Below are 17,486 nucleotides of genomic sequence, written 5' to 3' on the forward strand. Positions count from 1 at the left end.
CAATGGTAAGTCTGTTGGAAGGAAACAATGTGGCAGAAAACGCTGTACAACGAGAAGAGGAGACCGGACCCTGAGGAAGATTGTGGAGAAGGACCGATTCCAGACCTTGGGGAACCAGAGGAAGCAGTGGACTGAGTCTGGTGTGGAAACATCCAGAGCCACCGTGCACAGGCGTGTGCAGGAAATGGGCTACAGGTGCCGCATTCCCCAGGTAAAGCCACTTTTGAACCATAAACAGCGGCAGAGGCGCCTGACCTGGGCTACAGAGAAGCAGCACTGGACTGTTGCTAAGTGGTCCCAAGTACTTTTTTCTGATGAAAGCAAATTTTGCATGTCATTCGGAAATCAAGGTGCCAGAGTCTGGAGGAAGACTGGGGAGAAGGAAATGCCAAAATGCCTGAAGTCCAGTGTCAAGTACCCACAGTCAGTGATGGTGTGGGGTGCCATGTCAGCTGCTGGTGTTGGTCCACTGTGTTTCATCAAGGGCAGGGTCAATGCAGCTAGCTATCAGGAGATTTTGGAGCACTTCATGCTTCCATCGGCTGAAATGCTTTATGGAGATGAAGATTTCATTTTTCAGCACGACCTGGCACCTGCTCACAGTGCCAAAACCACTGGTAAATGGTTTACTGACCATGGTATTACTGTGCTCAATTGGCCTGCCAACTCTCCTGACCTGAACCCCATAGAGAATCTGTGGGATATTGTGAAGAGAAAGTTGAGAGACGCAAGACCCAACACTCTGGATGAGCTTAAGGCCGCTATTGAAGCATCCTGGGCCTCCATAACATCTCAGCAGTGTCACAGGCTGATTGCCTCCATGCCACGCCGCATTGAAGCAGTCATTTCTGCCGAAGGATTCCCGACCAAGTATTGAGTGCATAACTGAACATTATTATTTGATGGTTTTTTTGTTTGTTATTAAAAAACACTTTTATTTGATTGGATGGGTGAAATATGCTAATTTATTGAGACAGGTTTTTTGGGTTATCAGGAGTTGTATGCCAAAATCATCAGTATTAAAACAATAAAAGACCTGACAAATTTCAGTTGGTGGATAATGAATCTATAATATATGAAAGTTTAATTGTAATCATTACATTATGGTAAATAATGAAATTTAACACTATATGCTAATTTTTTGAGAAGGACCTGTATTATCCATTACCTCGACGACTTCTTATGCCTGGGCCCAAAAGATTTGCCACAGTGTGAATTCATGCGGTAGACCACCTGTGAGAAGGAGAGAGCTGGAGGGAGAGCAGACACCCCAGAGCCAAGGGGTTAGATTGAGAAAGGAAGAAGGCGGTGTCGCTTACTTCATGGGTGGGGTACTCTGCTGAGTAGCAGACACTGCTACTAGGCCCCAAAAGATTTCCTGAGCTAGATGCAGTTAAAAATTAGTAATTAGATCAACAGGCGGTGTAGCTTGCTTCATGGATGGGGTACTCTGCTGAGTAGCAGAAACTGCTACTAGGCCCAAAAGGATTTCCTGGGCTAGATGCAGTTAAAAATTAGTAATTAGATCTACAGACGGTGTAGCTTGCATCATGGGTGGGGTACTCTGCGGAGTAGCAGACACTGCTACTAGTAGGCCCAAAAGGATTTCCTGGGCTAGATGCAGTTAAAAATTAGTCATTAGATCTACAGGCGGTTTAGCTTGCTTCATGGGTGGGGTACTCTGCTGAGCAGCAGACACTGCTACTAGGCCCAAAGTATTGCCTGGTCTAGATGCAGTTAAAAATTAGTAATTAGATAAACAGGTGGTGTAGCTTGCTTCATAGGTGGGCTACTCTGCTGACTAGCAAACACTGAAGCTTTGGAGCAGACCTCTGAATCCCAGGCCATAGTATGAGTAAACAGCTATGCAGACTCAACCATCTGTGTTACCTCAAGCCATAGTGTATGTAGTTTCTAAAGGTTAAAAGGGGGGAGCGATCCCATCCACTTGGAATTGACGATGCCAACGTCATGTAAAACACAGCAAGGGGACTCCAAAAAGAGTCTACATTGGAGCACAGATACCACTTAAGTGGCATCCATTTCCCCAGAGTTTCTTAAAATGGTTGGTGAGGTGATTTTTAAAAATCATCAAGCTTTTAGTCTCCCCAGGATGACACAGGGGTAGAAAGTCCTTGCGGATCCAGGATTTGTTTATCTTGATGAACGTTAGTCTGTCTACATTCTCACTGGACAGCCGCGTGCGCTTATCTGTCAGCACACCACCAGCAGTGCTGAACACACGTTCAGAGAGAGCGCTGGCTGTGGGGCACAACAAGATTTCCAAGGCGTGAGTGGCGAGCTCAGGCCATTTTTCCAGATTGGAAGCCCAAAATGAGCAAGGGTCCAGTTCCACAGTCATGGCATCGATGTTAACTTGGAGATACTCCAGTACCATCCTCCTTAGGCGTTGGCTATGCGTCAGACTTCTTGTCTCCTGTGGCCTTGCAAAGGATGGTCTAAAAAATTCTTGAAACGATTGGAAAAAATTGCTGTTACCACCAGATACGATGTTACTGTTACGGTTTGAGTGATGACTCAACAGTCCCACGGTTGGCAAGTTAGAACTCAGAGATTCACTACGTGCACCACTGGTGTTTTGTAGAAAAGCAGATGTAAGACTCTGTAACAGTCTCTGCTCATACTCCTGCATGCGTGAATCCATTTCTATGGCAGGAATTATTTTGTCAAATTTTCTTTTGTACCGGAGATCTAGGAGTGTGGCAACCCAGTAGTCGGCATTACTTCAGATTCTGAAAATCCAAGGGTCATGTTGCAGGTAGTGCAGCAAGAATGCACTCGTGTCTTGCGCATCCAGGAGGACAAAGTCCTTGTTGTCTTGGTGGCGGCGAGGTTAAAATCATGCTTCCTTCCTCTGCCCTCTCCCCCCCCCAACCTCGCAAAACAGAAATTTGATCAAGGTCTCCCTCATCTGATGAGTCTTCCATGCCCAGCGCCAGTTTCTCCTCCACTTCTTCCTCGCCTCCTGCACCTTCCTCAACAGTTTGGCTGCTACCATGCGCCCTCAGTAATCCCTCTCCCCCACCCTCCAATGCCAGCCGCCTTGGTGCTGCCGACCGTCTGGACCTTGGAGATATTATCCCTTCCGCATACTCCTCCTGTTCCTCCTCCTCCTCCTCTTGTCCCACCACCTGACTCCAAATAGTTTAAGGTGTGCTTCATGACCGGAATACTCATGCTGATAATGGCATCGTCAGCACTAAACATCTTCGCTATTTCAGAACTGTGCAGAAGTGTGCATAGGTCCCTGATCTGAGACCACTCCTGCAGCGTGATTTGCCCCACCTCTGGATCTCGTTTACCAAGGCTATACGTCATAATGTATTGCACCAGGGCTCGTCGGTGCTGCCACAGTCGCTGCAACATGTGCAGAGTTGAATTCCACAATGTGGGCATATCGCTTTTCAGCCGGTGAACTGGCAGGCCCAATGACTTCTGCAGAGATGTAAGTCGTTGAGCTGTGGGATGCGAACGGCGGAAGTGAGCACACAGCGACCGTGCCCTCTGAAGAAGCCCATCTAGTCCGGGATAGTGGGTTAAATAATTGCTGGACAACCAGGTTCAAGACAAGAGCCATACAAGGCACATGTGTGACATTTGTCATGATCCCAATGGCAGGGGATCACTAAAGGACAAGCACAGATACAAACAAGCTCTAGGGCGATGGAACCTGAGCTGACCGCGACCCTGAACCTATCACACAAATAAAAGTAGCTGGGGAACGTGCCTACGATGATCCTAGACGTCTCGCTCCAGCCGAAGATCTAACTTCCCCTATTAGAAGAAACACAGACCTCTCTTGCCTCCAGAGAAATACCCCACAGAAATAGCAGCCCCCCACATATAATGACGGTGAAATGAGAGGAAAGCACATGCGCAGTATGAAAACAGTTTCAGCAAAATGAGGCCCGCTAAAGCTAGATAGCAGAGGATACAAAAGTGAACTGCGCGGTCAGCGAAAAACCCTTCAAAAAACCATCCTGAAATTACTTGAACTCATGTGCCAACTCATGGTACATGAGGAGCAATTTCAGCCCACTAGAGCAACCAGCAGCAAAGAATCACATATCTGCAGGCTGGACTAAAAACCAAATAAAGCAAAACACCAAAACAGGAAAATCAAAACTTAGCTTGACCAGAAGGTTCTAGGAGCAGGGAGCAGAGGTAACAAGACACACTGGATACATTGATAACCGGCGAGGAAATGCCAGCAAAGCCAGGTTAAATAGGAAACTCCCATATCCTGATGGAACAGGTGGAACCCAGAGACCCAGGAAAGACAAGTCACCCAGTACCATCAGTAACCACCAGAGGGAGCCCAAAAACAGAACTCACAACAGTACCCCCCCTTGAGGAGGGGTCACCGAACCCTCACGAGAACCACCAGGGCGACCAGGATGAGCCCTATGAAAAGCGCGAACCAAATCATCAGCATGAACATCCGAGGCAACCACCCAAGAATTATCCTCCTGACCATAACCCTTCCACTTGACCAAATACTGGAGTTTCCGTCTGGAAACACGAGAATCCAAGATCTTCTCCACAACATACTCCAATTCTTCCTCCACCAGCACTGGAGCAGGAGGCTCAAGCGAAGGAACAACAGGTACCTCATACTTCCGCAACAACGACCGATGGAACACATTATGAATAGCAAACGATGCCGGGAGATCCAAACGAAACGACACAGGGTTAAGAATTTCCAAAATCCTATAGGGACCGATGAACCGAGGCTTGAACTTAGGAGAAGAGACCTTCATAGGAACAAAACGAGAAGACAACCACACCAAGTCCCCAACAAGAAGTCGAGGACCCACGCGGCGACGGCGATTAGCAAACTGCTGAGCCTTCTCCTGGGACAACTTCAAATTGTCCACCACATGACTCCAAATCCGATGCAACCTATCCACCACCATGTCCACTCCAGGACAATCAGAAGGTTCCACCTGACCAGAGGAAAAACGAGGATGAAACCCCGAATTACAAAAGAAAGGAGAAACCAAGGTAGCAGAACTAGCCCGATTATTAAGGGCAAACTCGGCCAGCGGCAAAAAGGTAACCCAGTCATCCTGATCAGCAGAAACAAAACACCTTAAATAAGTTTCCAAGGTCTGATTAGTTCGTTCAGTCTGGCCATTCGTCTGAGGATGGAATGCAGACGAAAAGGACAAATCAATGCCCATCTTAGCACAGAACGTCCGCCAAAATCTAGACACAAACTGGGATCCCCTGTCAGAAACGATGTTCTCAGGAATCCCATGCAAACGAACCACATTCTGAAAAAACAGAGGGACCAACTCAGAGGAGGAAGGTAACTTAGGCAAAGGTACCAGATGAACCATTTTAGAAAAGCGATCACACACAACCCAGATGACGGACATTTTTTGAGAGACAGGGAGATCCGAAATAAAGTCCATGGAAATGTGTGTCCAAGGCCTCTTCGGGATAGGCAAAGGTGACAACAATCCACTGGCCCGAGAACAGCAAGGCTTAGCCCGAGCACAAACCTCACAAGACTGCACAAAAGAACGCACATCCCTCGACAAGGAAGGCCACCAAAAAGACCTGGCCACCAAGTCTCTAGTACCAAATATTCCAGGATGACCTGCCAACGCAGAAGAATGGACCTCGGAGATGACTCTACTGGTCCAATTATCCGGAACAAACAGTCTCTCAGGCGGACAACGATCAGGTTTACCCGCCTGAAACTCCTGCAAAGCACGTCGCAAGTCTGGGGAGACAGCAGACAAAATCACCCCATCCCTAAGGATACCAGAGGGCTCAGAATTTCCAAGGGAGTCAGGCACAAAACTCCTAGAAAGAGCATCCGCCTTCACATTCTTTGAACCTGGCAGGTATGAAACCACAAAATTGAAACGAGAGAAAAACAGTGACCAACGAGCCTGTCTAGGATTCAGACGCCTGGCAGACTCAAGGTAAATCAAATTTTTGTGATCAGAGAAATACCCCACAGAAATAGCAGCCCCCCACATATAATGACGGTGAAATGAGAGGAAAGCACATACGCAGTATGAAAACAGTTTCAGCAAAATGAGGCCCGCTAAAGCTAGATAGCAGAGGATACAAAAGTGAACTGCGCGGTCAGCGAAAAACCCTTCAAAAAACCATCCTGAAATTACTTGAACTCATGTGCCAACTCATGGTACATGAGGAGCAATTTCAGCCCACTAGAGCAACCAGCAGCAAAGAATCACATATCTGCAGGCTTGGACTAAAAACCAAATAAAGCAAAACACCAAAACAGGAAAATCAAAACTTAGCTTGACCAGAAGGTTCTAGGAGCAGGGAGCAGAGGTAACAAGACACACTGGATACATTGATAACCGGCGAGGAAATGCCAGCAAAGCCAGGTTAAATAGGAAACTCCCATATCCTGATGGAACAGGTGGAACCCAGAGACCCAGGAAAGACAAGTCACCCAGTACCATCAGTAACCACCAGAGGGAGCCCAAAAACAGAACTCACAACAGACATTGCCCCGGCGAAGGGCCGTACCCAGGTTTGCATCATTGTCGCACACGGCCTTCCCTGGCTGCAGGTTTAGTGGAGACAACCATTGATGGAACTCAGTCTCCAGAGCTGACCATAACTCCTCAGCTGTGTGACTCACATTTCCCAGACATTTCAAGGTAAACAGCGGCCTGGTGACCGCATAGTAAGGAGGTGTGCAGGATTCCTTCTGCGCAGTTACAACGCGGGTGGCATTACCAGACAGGCTTTGGGTGCAGGTGGAGGACCGAGAGGAGGTTGAGGAGAAAGAAGCAGTGGAGAAGCAGGGCCAGCCACCACCTTCTTTGACCACTTCACCACCTGGCTACTTCATTTCCTTTCCGCGAACATCCCCACTATCATCATGGGCGACTTCAACATCCCCATTGACACTTCCATCTCAGCTGCCACTAAACTTCTATTTCACTTCCTCCTTCGGCCTCATTCAATGGTCTTCTTCAGCCACCCACAAAGATGGTCACACACTGGACCTCCTCTTCACCCGCCTCTGCTCCCTATCTAACCTCTCGAACTCACCTCTTCCTCTCTCTGACCACAACCTTCTCACATTCTCTTCCCTCTCCACTCCATGTCTTCAATCCCCACCCCACAAACTTTCACACCCTCGCAGAAATCTTAAACATCTTGACCTACATTCATTCTCTGAATCCCTCCTCCCTCTCACAGATATAAGTTCCTTACACAATGCGGATGACACTGCTGCTCTATATAACACCACAATAGCTGTAGCTTTGAAATCTGCTGCCCCACTTACACATACCAAAGCTCGCAAAATCAACAGACAGCCCTGTCACACCAGCCTGACCAAAGAACTGAGGCGAGCTTCCAGGGCTGCTGAGCGCAGATGGAAAAGATCCCACTCCAACAAGCACTTCATCGCATTCAAACAGTCCCTCACTACTTTCAAGACCACCCTCGCCACAGCTAAACAAACCTACTTCTCATCTCTTATATCCTCCCTGTCTCACAACCCTAAACAGTTATTCAACACCTTCAATTCTCTCCTCCGTCCCCTAGCACCTCCTCCCTCCCCACGTATCTCAGCTGAAGACTTTGCCTCATTTTTCAAGCAGAAGATTGATAACATCAGAGATAGTTTTGGTCAACAACCCCCAGAGCCCTTCCTCCCGACTTCCCAGCCCTCCGCCTCCAAAACCAACTTCTCCACCATTACAGAAGATCAACTCTCCACTCTAATCTCTAGATCGCATCTCACCACCTGTGCACTTGACCCGCTCCCTTCCCACTTCATCCCAAACCTCACCACAGTCTTCATCCCAACCCTAACCCATCTCTTCAACCTATCACTATCACTAATAACTGGTGTTTTCCCCTCAAGCTTTAAACATGTCTCCATCACACCTATCCTCAAAAAGCCTTCTCTTGACCCATCCTCTGTATCTAGCTATTGCCCTATATCACTTCTCCCCTATGCCTCCAAAGTACTGGAACAACACGTCTACCTTGAACTGTCCTCCCATCTCTCTTCTTGCTCCCTCTTTGACCGCTTACAATCTGGCTTCTGGTCACACTATTCCACTGAAACTGCCCTAACTAAGGTCACCAATGACCTCTTAATCTTCCTCATTGTCTCCACCAACAGGAGTTACAATTTGGGAACGAGGGTCTACATTATGCTCAGAACCTTCTTCAACTGGGCCTGGATCCGACTCACAAAGATTCTAGACATTAGTGCAGATCATTTCCTCATCTGGATTCACAGAAGCTCTGGAGCAGACCTCTGATTTCCAGGCTATAGTATGAGTAAACAGCTCTGCAGATTCAACCATCTGTGTTACCCCATACTCAGACGGGCGGTTGGAGACTTGGGAGCTGTGAGGAAGCAAGTGCGATTGAGGTGACACCTCTGAGGACTGGAGAGTTTGTGATGTTGAGGTGGAGAGCCCACTTGAAGCAGCACTTGATATCCGTTCAAGCACCTGCTCTTTTTGTGCCTCATCTGAAATTTGTAGCGATGATCGTAGTGATGGTCATAAGAAAGGGATCATATCAGATTGTCCACGAAAAGAAGTAGACATCTTACTTTGGCTGGAAGATGGTCTTTCTTCTGCAGATGTTACTGTTGCTTTACCACCTACCCCACGGACACAACCTTTTCCCTTTCCAACACGCCTATTCCCCCTTCCACCAGCAGCAGGCCTTTTGCCACTCATTTTGGTGCTTAACTAATTGGCAACTCTGTAGTTGTTGGCACAAAAAATGATGGATGGAAACCGAGCAGAGCTGAGTGGCCAAACTGTGGTACTGGCCCAAAACAATTTAATGAGATAGATGCAGTAATAAATTATTAGATACACAGGCAGTGTAGCTAGCTTCACAGGTGGGCTACTCCGCTAACGTGCAGACACTGCTACTAAGCCCAAAATGATTTACTGGGTTAGATGCAGTAAAAAATTACTAGATACACAGGCAGTGTAGCTAGCTTCACAGGCGGGCTACTCAGATGACTATCAGACAATGCTACTAGCCCGAAAGGATTGTCTGAGCTAGATTACACCAAATGCTGTGACAAACACTTGCACAGTGCTGGCACAGGCCTGCCTGGCAAACAGTGCTATGAACTGCTGTAACCTACCCTGAAAAGGGCTGATATTACAACTAGTCCCGACTCCCTAAACCTATTTCTTTCTATCTAACTGCAAATTCGCTCGCAATTCACACTCTTATACTGTATAGCACCCACAGCAGCAGCGGTGCCGTCTGACACTAAGCTGCAGCACTGAGGAAATGGTGGCGACAGGGAAAATGGCTGGTTCTTATAGGGCAAGAACATGTGACATACACAGCCAATGACACATGCTCTTACTTGTGTGCACCACATGCACATTGCTGTGTGTGTGTGTGCACTGCTGATAGGCTGAGAGACTGCACCACCCCACTAAAGAAAAAAAAGGAGATCGGCGTTATTTCAGCACAGATTTATCTATTTTTTTTTCAGTCAAGATGGGGTGCAGAGTGTACAGTAATGAGAAAAAAATGAACTTTTTTGAATTTACCAAATGGCTGCAATGAAAGAGTAAAAAATGTAAAGGGGTCTGAATACTTTCCATACCCATTGTATTATGACCGCAGTGCTCTCCGCCTGCCAATGATGATCCCGACGCCCTCCACCTGCCTGTATATATTATGACCACGGTGCTCTCCGCCTGCCTGTATATATTATGACCACGGTGCTCTGTGCCTGCCTGTATATATTATGTCCACGGTGCTCTCCGCCTGCCTGTATATATTATGACTGCGGTGCTCTCCGCCTGCCTGTATATATGATAACCTCCACCTGCCTGTTTGTGATGACCCTGGTGCCCCTGCCTGTACATATTGTGACCGTGGCTCCCCCTGCCTGCCAGTGTGTTTGATGACCCCGGAGCCCCCCACCTGCCTGTGTGTGTGATGACCCTGGTGCCCTCCACCTGCATGCATGCGCGTGTGTGTGTGTGTGTATGTATGTATATCTATATATATCTCTATATCTATATATATATATCTACTAGATGGTGGCCCGATTCTAACGCATCGGGTATTCTAGAATATGCATGTTCACGTAGTACATTGCCCAGCCACGTAGTATATTGCCCAGCCATGTAGTATATTGCCCAGCCACGTAGTATATTGCCCAGCCACGTAGTATATTGCCCAGCCACGTAGTATATTGCCCAGCCACGTAGTATATTGCAGAGCGAGGTAGTATATTGTTCAGCCACGTAGTATATTGTTCAGCCACGTAGTATATTGCACAGCGACGTAGTATATTGCACAGCCTTGTAGTATACAGCACAGAGGCACGTAGCATATTGCCCAGTGATGTACTATATTACCGAGCCACGTATGTCACAGGTCCAAAAAATAAACCTACTCGCCTAACGATCCGAGGGCCCCTTGTAGTTAAACATACTCACCATTCTTCTCGCTGCTCCTCAGCGTCCCGTCTCTCCGCTTCCTGGGATTCAACGGCGCTGTGCAGATGAGCGCGCAGCTGCCGCCATCTTGCGTTCCCAGGATGCTTTGCGAAATTACCCATATGACTTAGCAGTCTCGCGAGACCGTTAGGTCTTATGGGTAATTTCGCAAAGCATCGGTGGGAAAGGAAGATGGTGGCGGGCGCCAGTGGCTCACCGGACAACGGAGGGTGAGTATAGCAGTTTTTATGTTTGTACAATTTTTAACATTACTTTCTTTTACTATTGATGCCACATATGCAGCATCAATAGTAAAAGGTTGGGGACACACAGGGTTAATAGCCGCGGTAACGGAATGCGTTACCGCCGGCATTAACCCTGTGTTAGCGGTGACCGGAGGGGAGTATGGAGCGCACGGGGAGCGGAGAGCCGGGTGACAGTGACTGCGGGGAGCGGAGCGCCGGGGACACAGTGCGGGGAGCAGGCGCCGGCCACTGACTGCGGGGAGTATGGAGCGGCCATTTTCTTCCGGACTGTGCCCGTCGTGGCTGTTTTGCGGCGACCAATCAGCGACTTGGATTTCCATGATAGACAGAGGCCAGGACCAATGAATATCCGTGACAGAAAGACAGACAGACGGAAGTACCCCTTAGACAATTATGTATATATTGTAAATATGTATGTATGTGTGTGTGTGTGTGTATATATATATATATATATATATATATATATATATATATATATATATATATATATATATATATATATATATATATATATATAATGTATGTGTATATATATATATATATATATATATATATATATATATTACTATATAATTTGTCTAAGGGTCACTTCCGTCTGTCTGGAAGTGTCTTTCTGTCTGTCACGGAAATCCCAAGTCGCTGATTGGTCGTGGCTGTTTTGCCGCAACCAATCAGCGACGGGCACAGTCCGGCGGCAAAATGGCCGCTCCTTACTCCCCGCAGTCAGTGCCCGCTCCATACTCCCTTCCAGTTAGCGCTCACACAGGGTTAATGGCAGCGTTAACGGACCGCGTTATGCCTCGGTGTAACGTACTCCGTTAATGCTATTAACCCTGTGTGCCTATGCAGCATCAATAGTAAAAAGATCTAATGTTAAAAATAATAAAAAAAATAAAAAATTGTTATATACTCACCGTCCGTCGGCCCCCCGGATCCAGCCGAGGCCTTTCCCGCTCCTCACGACGCCCCGGTGACCGCTCCATGCATTGCGATCTCTCGAGATGATGACATAGCGGTCTCGCGAGACCGCTACGTCATCATCTCGCGAGACCGCAATGTACTCTTGGGAACGGAGCGTCGCGAGGAGCATCGGTAAAGGCCTCGCTTGGATCCGGGGGGACGTCGGAGGGTGAGTATAGAACAATTTTTTATTTTAATTCTTTTTTTTTTGTTAACAGGGATATGATGCCCACATTGCTGTATACTACGTGGGCTGTGCAATATACTACATGGGCTGTGCAATATACTACGTGGGCTGTGCAATATACTACGTGGGCTGCGCAATATATAACGTGGGCTGCGCAATATACAACGTGGGCTGCGCAATATACAACGTGGGCTGCGCAATATACAACGTGGGCTGCGCAATATACAACGTGGGCTGCGCAATGTACTACGTGGGCTGCGCAATATACAACGTGGGCTGCGCAATATACAACGTGGGCTGCGCAATATACAACGTGGGCTGCGCAATATACAACGTGGGCTGCGCAATATACAACGTGGGCTGAGCAATATACAACGTGGGCTGAGCAATATACTACGTGGGCTGTGCTATATACTACGTGGCTGTGCTATATACTATGTGACCGGCCGCAAACAATCAGAGACAGGCGCAGTCCGGCTGCGAATTGGCGCGGGATTTGAACCACACTTCGCTAATTGGTCGCGGCCGGCCGAATCCTGTGTATTCAATGTATTATTCTAAAATCTTCATAAATAAACGACATACATATTCTAGAATACCCGATGCATTAGAATCGGGCTACCATCTAGTATATGTATATACAGTAAAATTTAGTGGAGGTTCAATCATGCTTTTGGGCTGTGTGGCCAATGCCGGCACCGGGAATCTTGTTAAAGTTGAGGGACGCATGGATTCCTCTCAGTATAAGCAGATTCTTGACAATAATGTTCATGAATCAGTGACAAAGTTGAAGTTACGCAGGGGATAGATCTTTCAGCAAGACAATTATCCAAAACACCGCTCCAAATCTACTCAGGCATTCATGCAGAGGAACAATTACACTGTTCAGGAATGGCCATCCCAGTCCACAGACCTGAATATCATTGAACATCTGTGGGATCATTTGAAGAGGGCTGTCCATGCTCGGCGACAATCAAACTTAACTGAACTGGAATTGTTTTGTTAAGAGGAATGGTCAAAAATACCTTCATCCAGGATCCAGGAACTCATTAAAAGCTACAGGAAGCGACTAGAGGTTGTTATTTTGCAAAAGGAGGATCTACTAAATATTATTGTCACTTTTCTGGTGGGGTGCCCATACTTATGCACCTGTCAAATTTTGTTTGAATACAGATTGCACATTTTCTGTTAGTACAATAAACCTCATTTCAAGGCAGAAACATTACTGTGTCCAACAGTTATTATATATGAAACTGAAATGGCTGTTACAAAAAAACAAAACAATTTTTATAAAACATTAAGCTTAAGATTAATAGGGGTGCCCAAACTTTTTCATATAACTGTATATATATGTATGTGTGTGTGTGTGTGTGTATATACAGGTCCTTCTCAAAAAATTAGCATATAGTGTTAAATTTCATTATTTACCATAATGTAATGATTACAATTAAACTTTCATATATTATAGATTCATTATCCACCAACTGAAATTTGTCAGGTCTTTTATTGTTTTAATACTGATGATTTTGGCATACAACTCCTGATAACCCAAAAAACCTGTCTCAATAAATTAGCATATTTCACCCATCCAATCAAATAAAAGTGTTTTTTAATAACAAACAAAAAAACCATCAAATAATAATGTTCAGTTATGCACTCAATACTTGGTCGGGAATCCTTCGGCAGAAATGACTGCTTCAATGCGGCGTGGCATGGAGGCAATCAGCCTGTGACACTGCTGAGATGTTATGGAGGCCCAGGATGCTTCAATAGCGGCCTTAAGCTCATCCAGAGTGTTGGGTCTTGCGTCTCTCAACTTTCTCTTCACAATATCCCACAGATTCTCTATGGGGTTCAGGTCAGGAGAGTTGGCAGGCCAATTGAGCACAGTAATACCATGGTCAGTAAACCATTTACCAGTGGTTTTGGCACTGTGAGCAGGTGCCAGGTCGTGCTGAAAAATGAAATCTTCATCTCCATAAAGCATTTCAGCCGATGGAAGCATGAAGTGCTCCAAAATCTCCTGATAGCTAGCTGCATTGACCCTGCCCTTGATGAAACACAGTGGACCAACACCAGCAGCTGACATGGCACCCCACACCATCACTGACTGTGGGTACTTGACACTGGACTTCAGGCATTTTGGCATTTCCTTCTCCCCAGTCTTCCTCCAGACTCTGGCACCTTGATTTCCGAATGACATGCAAAATTTGCTTTCATCAGAAAAAAGTACTTGGGACCACTTAGCAACAGTCCAGTGCTGCTTCTCTGTAGCCCAGGTCAGGCGCCTCTGCCGCTGTTTATGGTTCAAAAGTGGCTTTACCTGGGGAATGCGGCACCTGTAGCCCATTTCCTGCACACGCCTGTGCACGGTGGCTCTGGATGTTTCCACACCAGACTCAGTCCACTGCTTCCTCTGGTTCCCCAAGGTCTGGAATCGGTCCTTCTCCACAATCTTCCTCAGGGTCCGGTCTCCTCTTCTCGTTGTACAGCGTTTTCTGCCACATTGTTTCCTTCCAACAGACTTACCATTGAGGTGCCTTGATACAGCACTCTGGGAACAGCCTATTGAGAAATTTCTTTCTGGGTCTTACCCTCTTGCTTGAGGGTGTCAATGATGGCCTTCTTGACATCTGTCAGGTCGCTAGTCTTAAGGTACCGTCACACATAGCGACGCTGCAGCGATACCGACAACGATCCGGATCGCTGCAGCGTCGCTGTTTGGTCGCTGGAGAGCTGTCACACAGACAGCTCTCCAGCGACCAACGATCCCGAGGTCCCCGGTAACCAGGGTAAACATCGGGTAACTAAGCGCAGGGCCGCGCTTAGTAACCCGATGTTTACCCTGGTTACCATCCTAAAAAGTAAAAAAACAAACGCTACATACTTACCTACAGCCGTCTGTCCTCGGCGCTCTGCTTCTCTGGTCTGGCTGTGAGCGCCGGGCAGCCAGAAAGCAGAGCGGTGACGTCACCGCTCTGCATTCCGGCTGACCGACGCTCACAGCCAGAGCAGGAGGAGAGCAGAGCACAGCGCTGGAGGACAGACGGCTGTAGGTAAGTATGTAGTGTTTGTTTTTTTACTTTTAGGATGGTAACCAGGGTAAACATCGGGTTACTAAGCGCGGCCCTGCGCTTAGTTACCCGATGTTTACCCTGGTTACCAGCAAAGACATCGCTGAATCGGTGTCACACACGCCGATTCAGCGATGTCTACGGGGAGTCCAGCGACGAAATAAAGTTCTGGACTTTCTTCCCCGACCAGCGATCTCCCAGCAGGGGCCTGATCGCTGCTGCCTGTCACACTGGACGATATCGCTAGCGAGGACGCTGCAACGTCACGGATCGCTAGCGATATCGTCTAGTGTGACAGTACCTTAACCCATGATGGGGGTTTTGAGTAATGAACCAGGCAGGGAGTTTATAAAAGCCTCAGGTATCTTTTGCATGTGTTTAGAGTTAATTAGTTGATTCAGAAGATTAGGGTAATAGGTCGTTTAGAGAACCTTTTCTTGATATGCTAATTTATTGAGACAGGTTTTTTGGGTTATCAGGAGTTGTATGCCAAAATCATCAGTATTAAAACAATAAAAGACCTGACAAATTTCAGTTGGTGGATAATGAATCTATAATATATGAAAGTTTAATTGTAATCATTACATTATGGTAAATAATGAAATTTAACACTATATGCTAATTTTTTGAGAAGGACCTGTATATATATATATTTATGACCCTGATGCCCCCACCCTTCGCTCACCACTCTTATCTAACGCTTGCAGTAAGTTTATCCCTCCGGGGGCTCAGCGTGTCGGGTTGGATGCCAACCAGAAGTCATCCCTGGAGAGCGTGGCATTCCTCTGCCCAGACGGATCGGCCACTGTCGTCATCCTGAACAGGTAATGGCTTCTGTCATATAGTGCAGGGGCATCGCCACCTTACACGCGCTGGACTGATGATTTCTCTTATTACAGAGATTCCCATGATGTCAAGTTCTCCATTTCTGATCCCTTACTGGGGACGATCGAAGCCGTGTCCTCGGCAGAGTCCATCCAGACATATGTGTGGAGGCGCCGCTGAGTGCATGACCGTGCAGAGTCCTGGGGCGCCGTTCATCCTTCCTGTGACATCCTGACGTGGCACCTGCACAATCCACACTTCGGGGTTATAACCATCTAGATATGGTTAGCACTGCATGGGGCGGGGGGGGGGGGGTTTAGGGGAGGTTGGTATCAGTGATTAACACTGATATCCTGCAGATCTTGGGTTGAAATCCCACAAAGGATGAAAACTGAAAAAAGTTTGTATGTTCTCCCTGTGTTTGCAGGGATTTCCTAAGGGTTCTCCCATTTTCTTCCTACACTCCACGTACTGATAGGGAATATATATTGTGAGCCCTGATGGGGACAGCAATGATGTGTGTAAAGCACTGCGGAATATGATGGCACTATATAAGTGAGAAAAATAAATAAGTTGTACGTTTCTAATTCTTGATGTGTGATCTGTGATTCAGGGCCTGGCCAACAGGTGGTGCCCTTCCTCAGCAGTCGTGTATGGTCCTGATGTGTGATTGGTGGCCGGACCCCAGGTTGCGCTCTCCTCCAGCAGTCTTGTATGGTCCTCATTTGTGGTCTGGCTTCCAGGGGTTGCTCTTCCTCCTGCAGTCGTGTATGGTCCTGCGACAGGTGATTTAGTTGTGTATGGTCCTGCGACAGGTGATTTAGGGGTCCAGCCTCCAGGTGGCGTTTTCCTTTAGTGGTCGTGCATGGTCCTGATGTGTGATTCGGCGTCCAGTCTTCAGGTGGCGCTCTCCTCTAGCAGTCGTCTGTGGTCCTGGTGTGTAATATGTAATTTGGGGCCTGGGCTCCAGGTGGAGCTTTCCTCCAGCGGGCATGCATGGTCCTGATGTGTGATTGTTGGTCTGACCCCTATTACTTGTTTATGGTCCTGATGTGTGATTTGTGGTTCAGGGTCTGGCCTCCAGGTGGTGCCCTTCCCCAAGCAGTCGTGTATAGTCCTAATGTATCATCTGTGATCCTGAGTTCCGCTTCCAGGTGGCGTTTTCCTTCAGTGGTCGTGCATGGTCCTAATGTGTGATCTGTTATTTGACGTCCAGACTTCAGATGGGGCTCTACTCCAGCAGTCGTCTGTGGTCCTGATGTGTGATATGTAATTTGGGGTCTGGTGTCAAATATAGTATATGTATAGTTCTAATGTGTGATCTATGATCCTGAGTTCCGCCTCCAGGTGGCGTTTTCTTTCAGTTGTCTGCATGGTCGTGATCTGTGATTTGGCGTCCAGTCTTTAGGTGGCGCTCTCCTCCAGCAGTCGTCTGTGGTCCTGATGTGTGATATGTAATTTGGGGCCTGGCCTCCAGGTGGAGCTTTCCTCCAGCAGTCGTGCATGGTCCTGATGTGTGATTGGTGGTCTGACCCCATTACTTGATTAAGGTCCTTGTTACAGAACCCCCCCAGCACCAAGAATGTTATGCAGTATATGTATGTATAATAGTTTTCATGTGAAATGCATCAGTCCACAGGCTGCGACCCTGGACAAGATATTCTCTTTCTGACCTCCCCCCACCTTTGTAATTCCTACAGTAAAT

The 17,486-nt window shown here is 47.2% G+C and overlaps 1 protein-coding gene across 3 annotated transcripts in view; it reads left to right on the top strand.

Moving 5' to 3' along the window:
* The window catches only part of GBA1 (glucosylceramidase beta 1), a 74,957-nt gene extending 58,589 nt beyond the window's left edge, over nt 1–16,368 (top strand). For all 3 annotated transcript variants that reach the window (XM_069768818.1, XM_069768810.1, XM_069768826.1), the window contains 2 exons: nt 15,664–15,780; nt 15,856–16,368. In XM_069768818.1, coding sequence (XP_069624919.1) covers nt 15,664–15,780; nt 15,856–15,961 — 223 coding nt within the window. In that variant the 3' untranslated portion in view covers nt 15,962–16,368. The remainder of the gene's footprint in view (nt 1–15,663; nt 15,781–15,855) is intronic.
* Nucleotides 16,369–17,486: the final 1,118 nt, after the last annotated feature.

Source organism: Ranitomeya imitator, chromosome 1 (assembly GCF_032444005.1).
Source record: "Ranitomeya imitator isolate aRanImi1 chromosome 1, aRanImi1.pri, whole genome shotgun sequence".
NCBI classification, from domain to species: domain Eukaryota; kingdom Metazoa; phylum Chordata; class Amphibia; order Anura; family Dendrobatidae; genus Ranitomeya; species Ranitomeya imitator.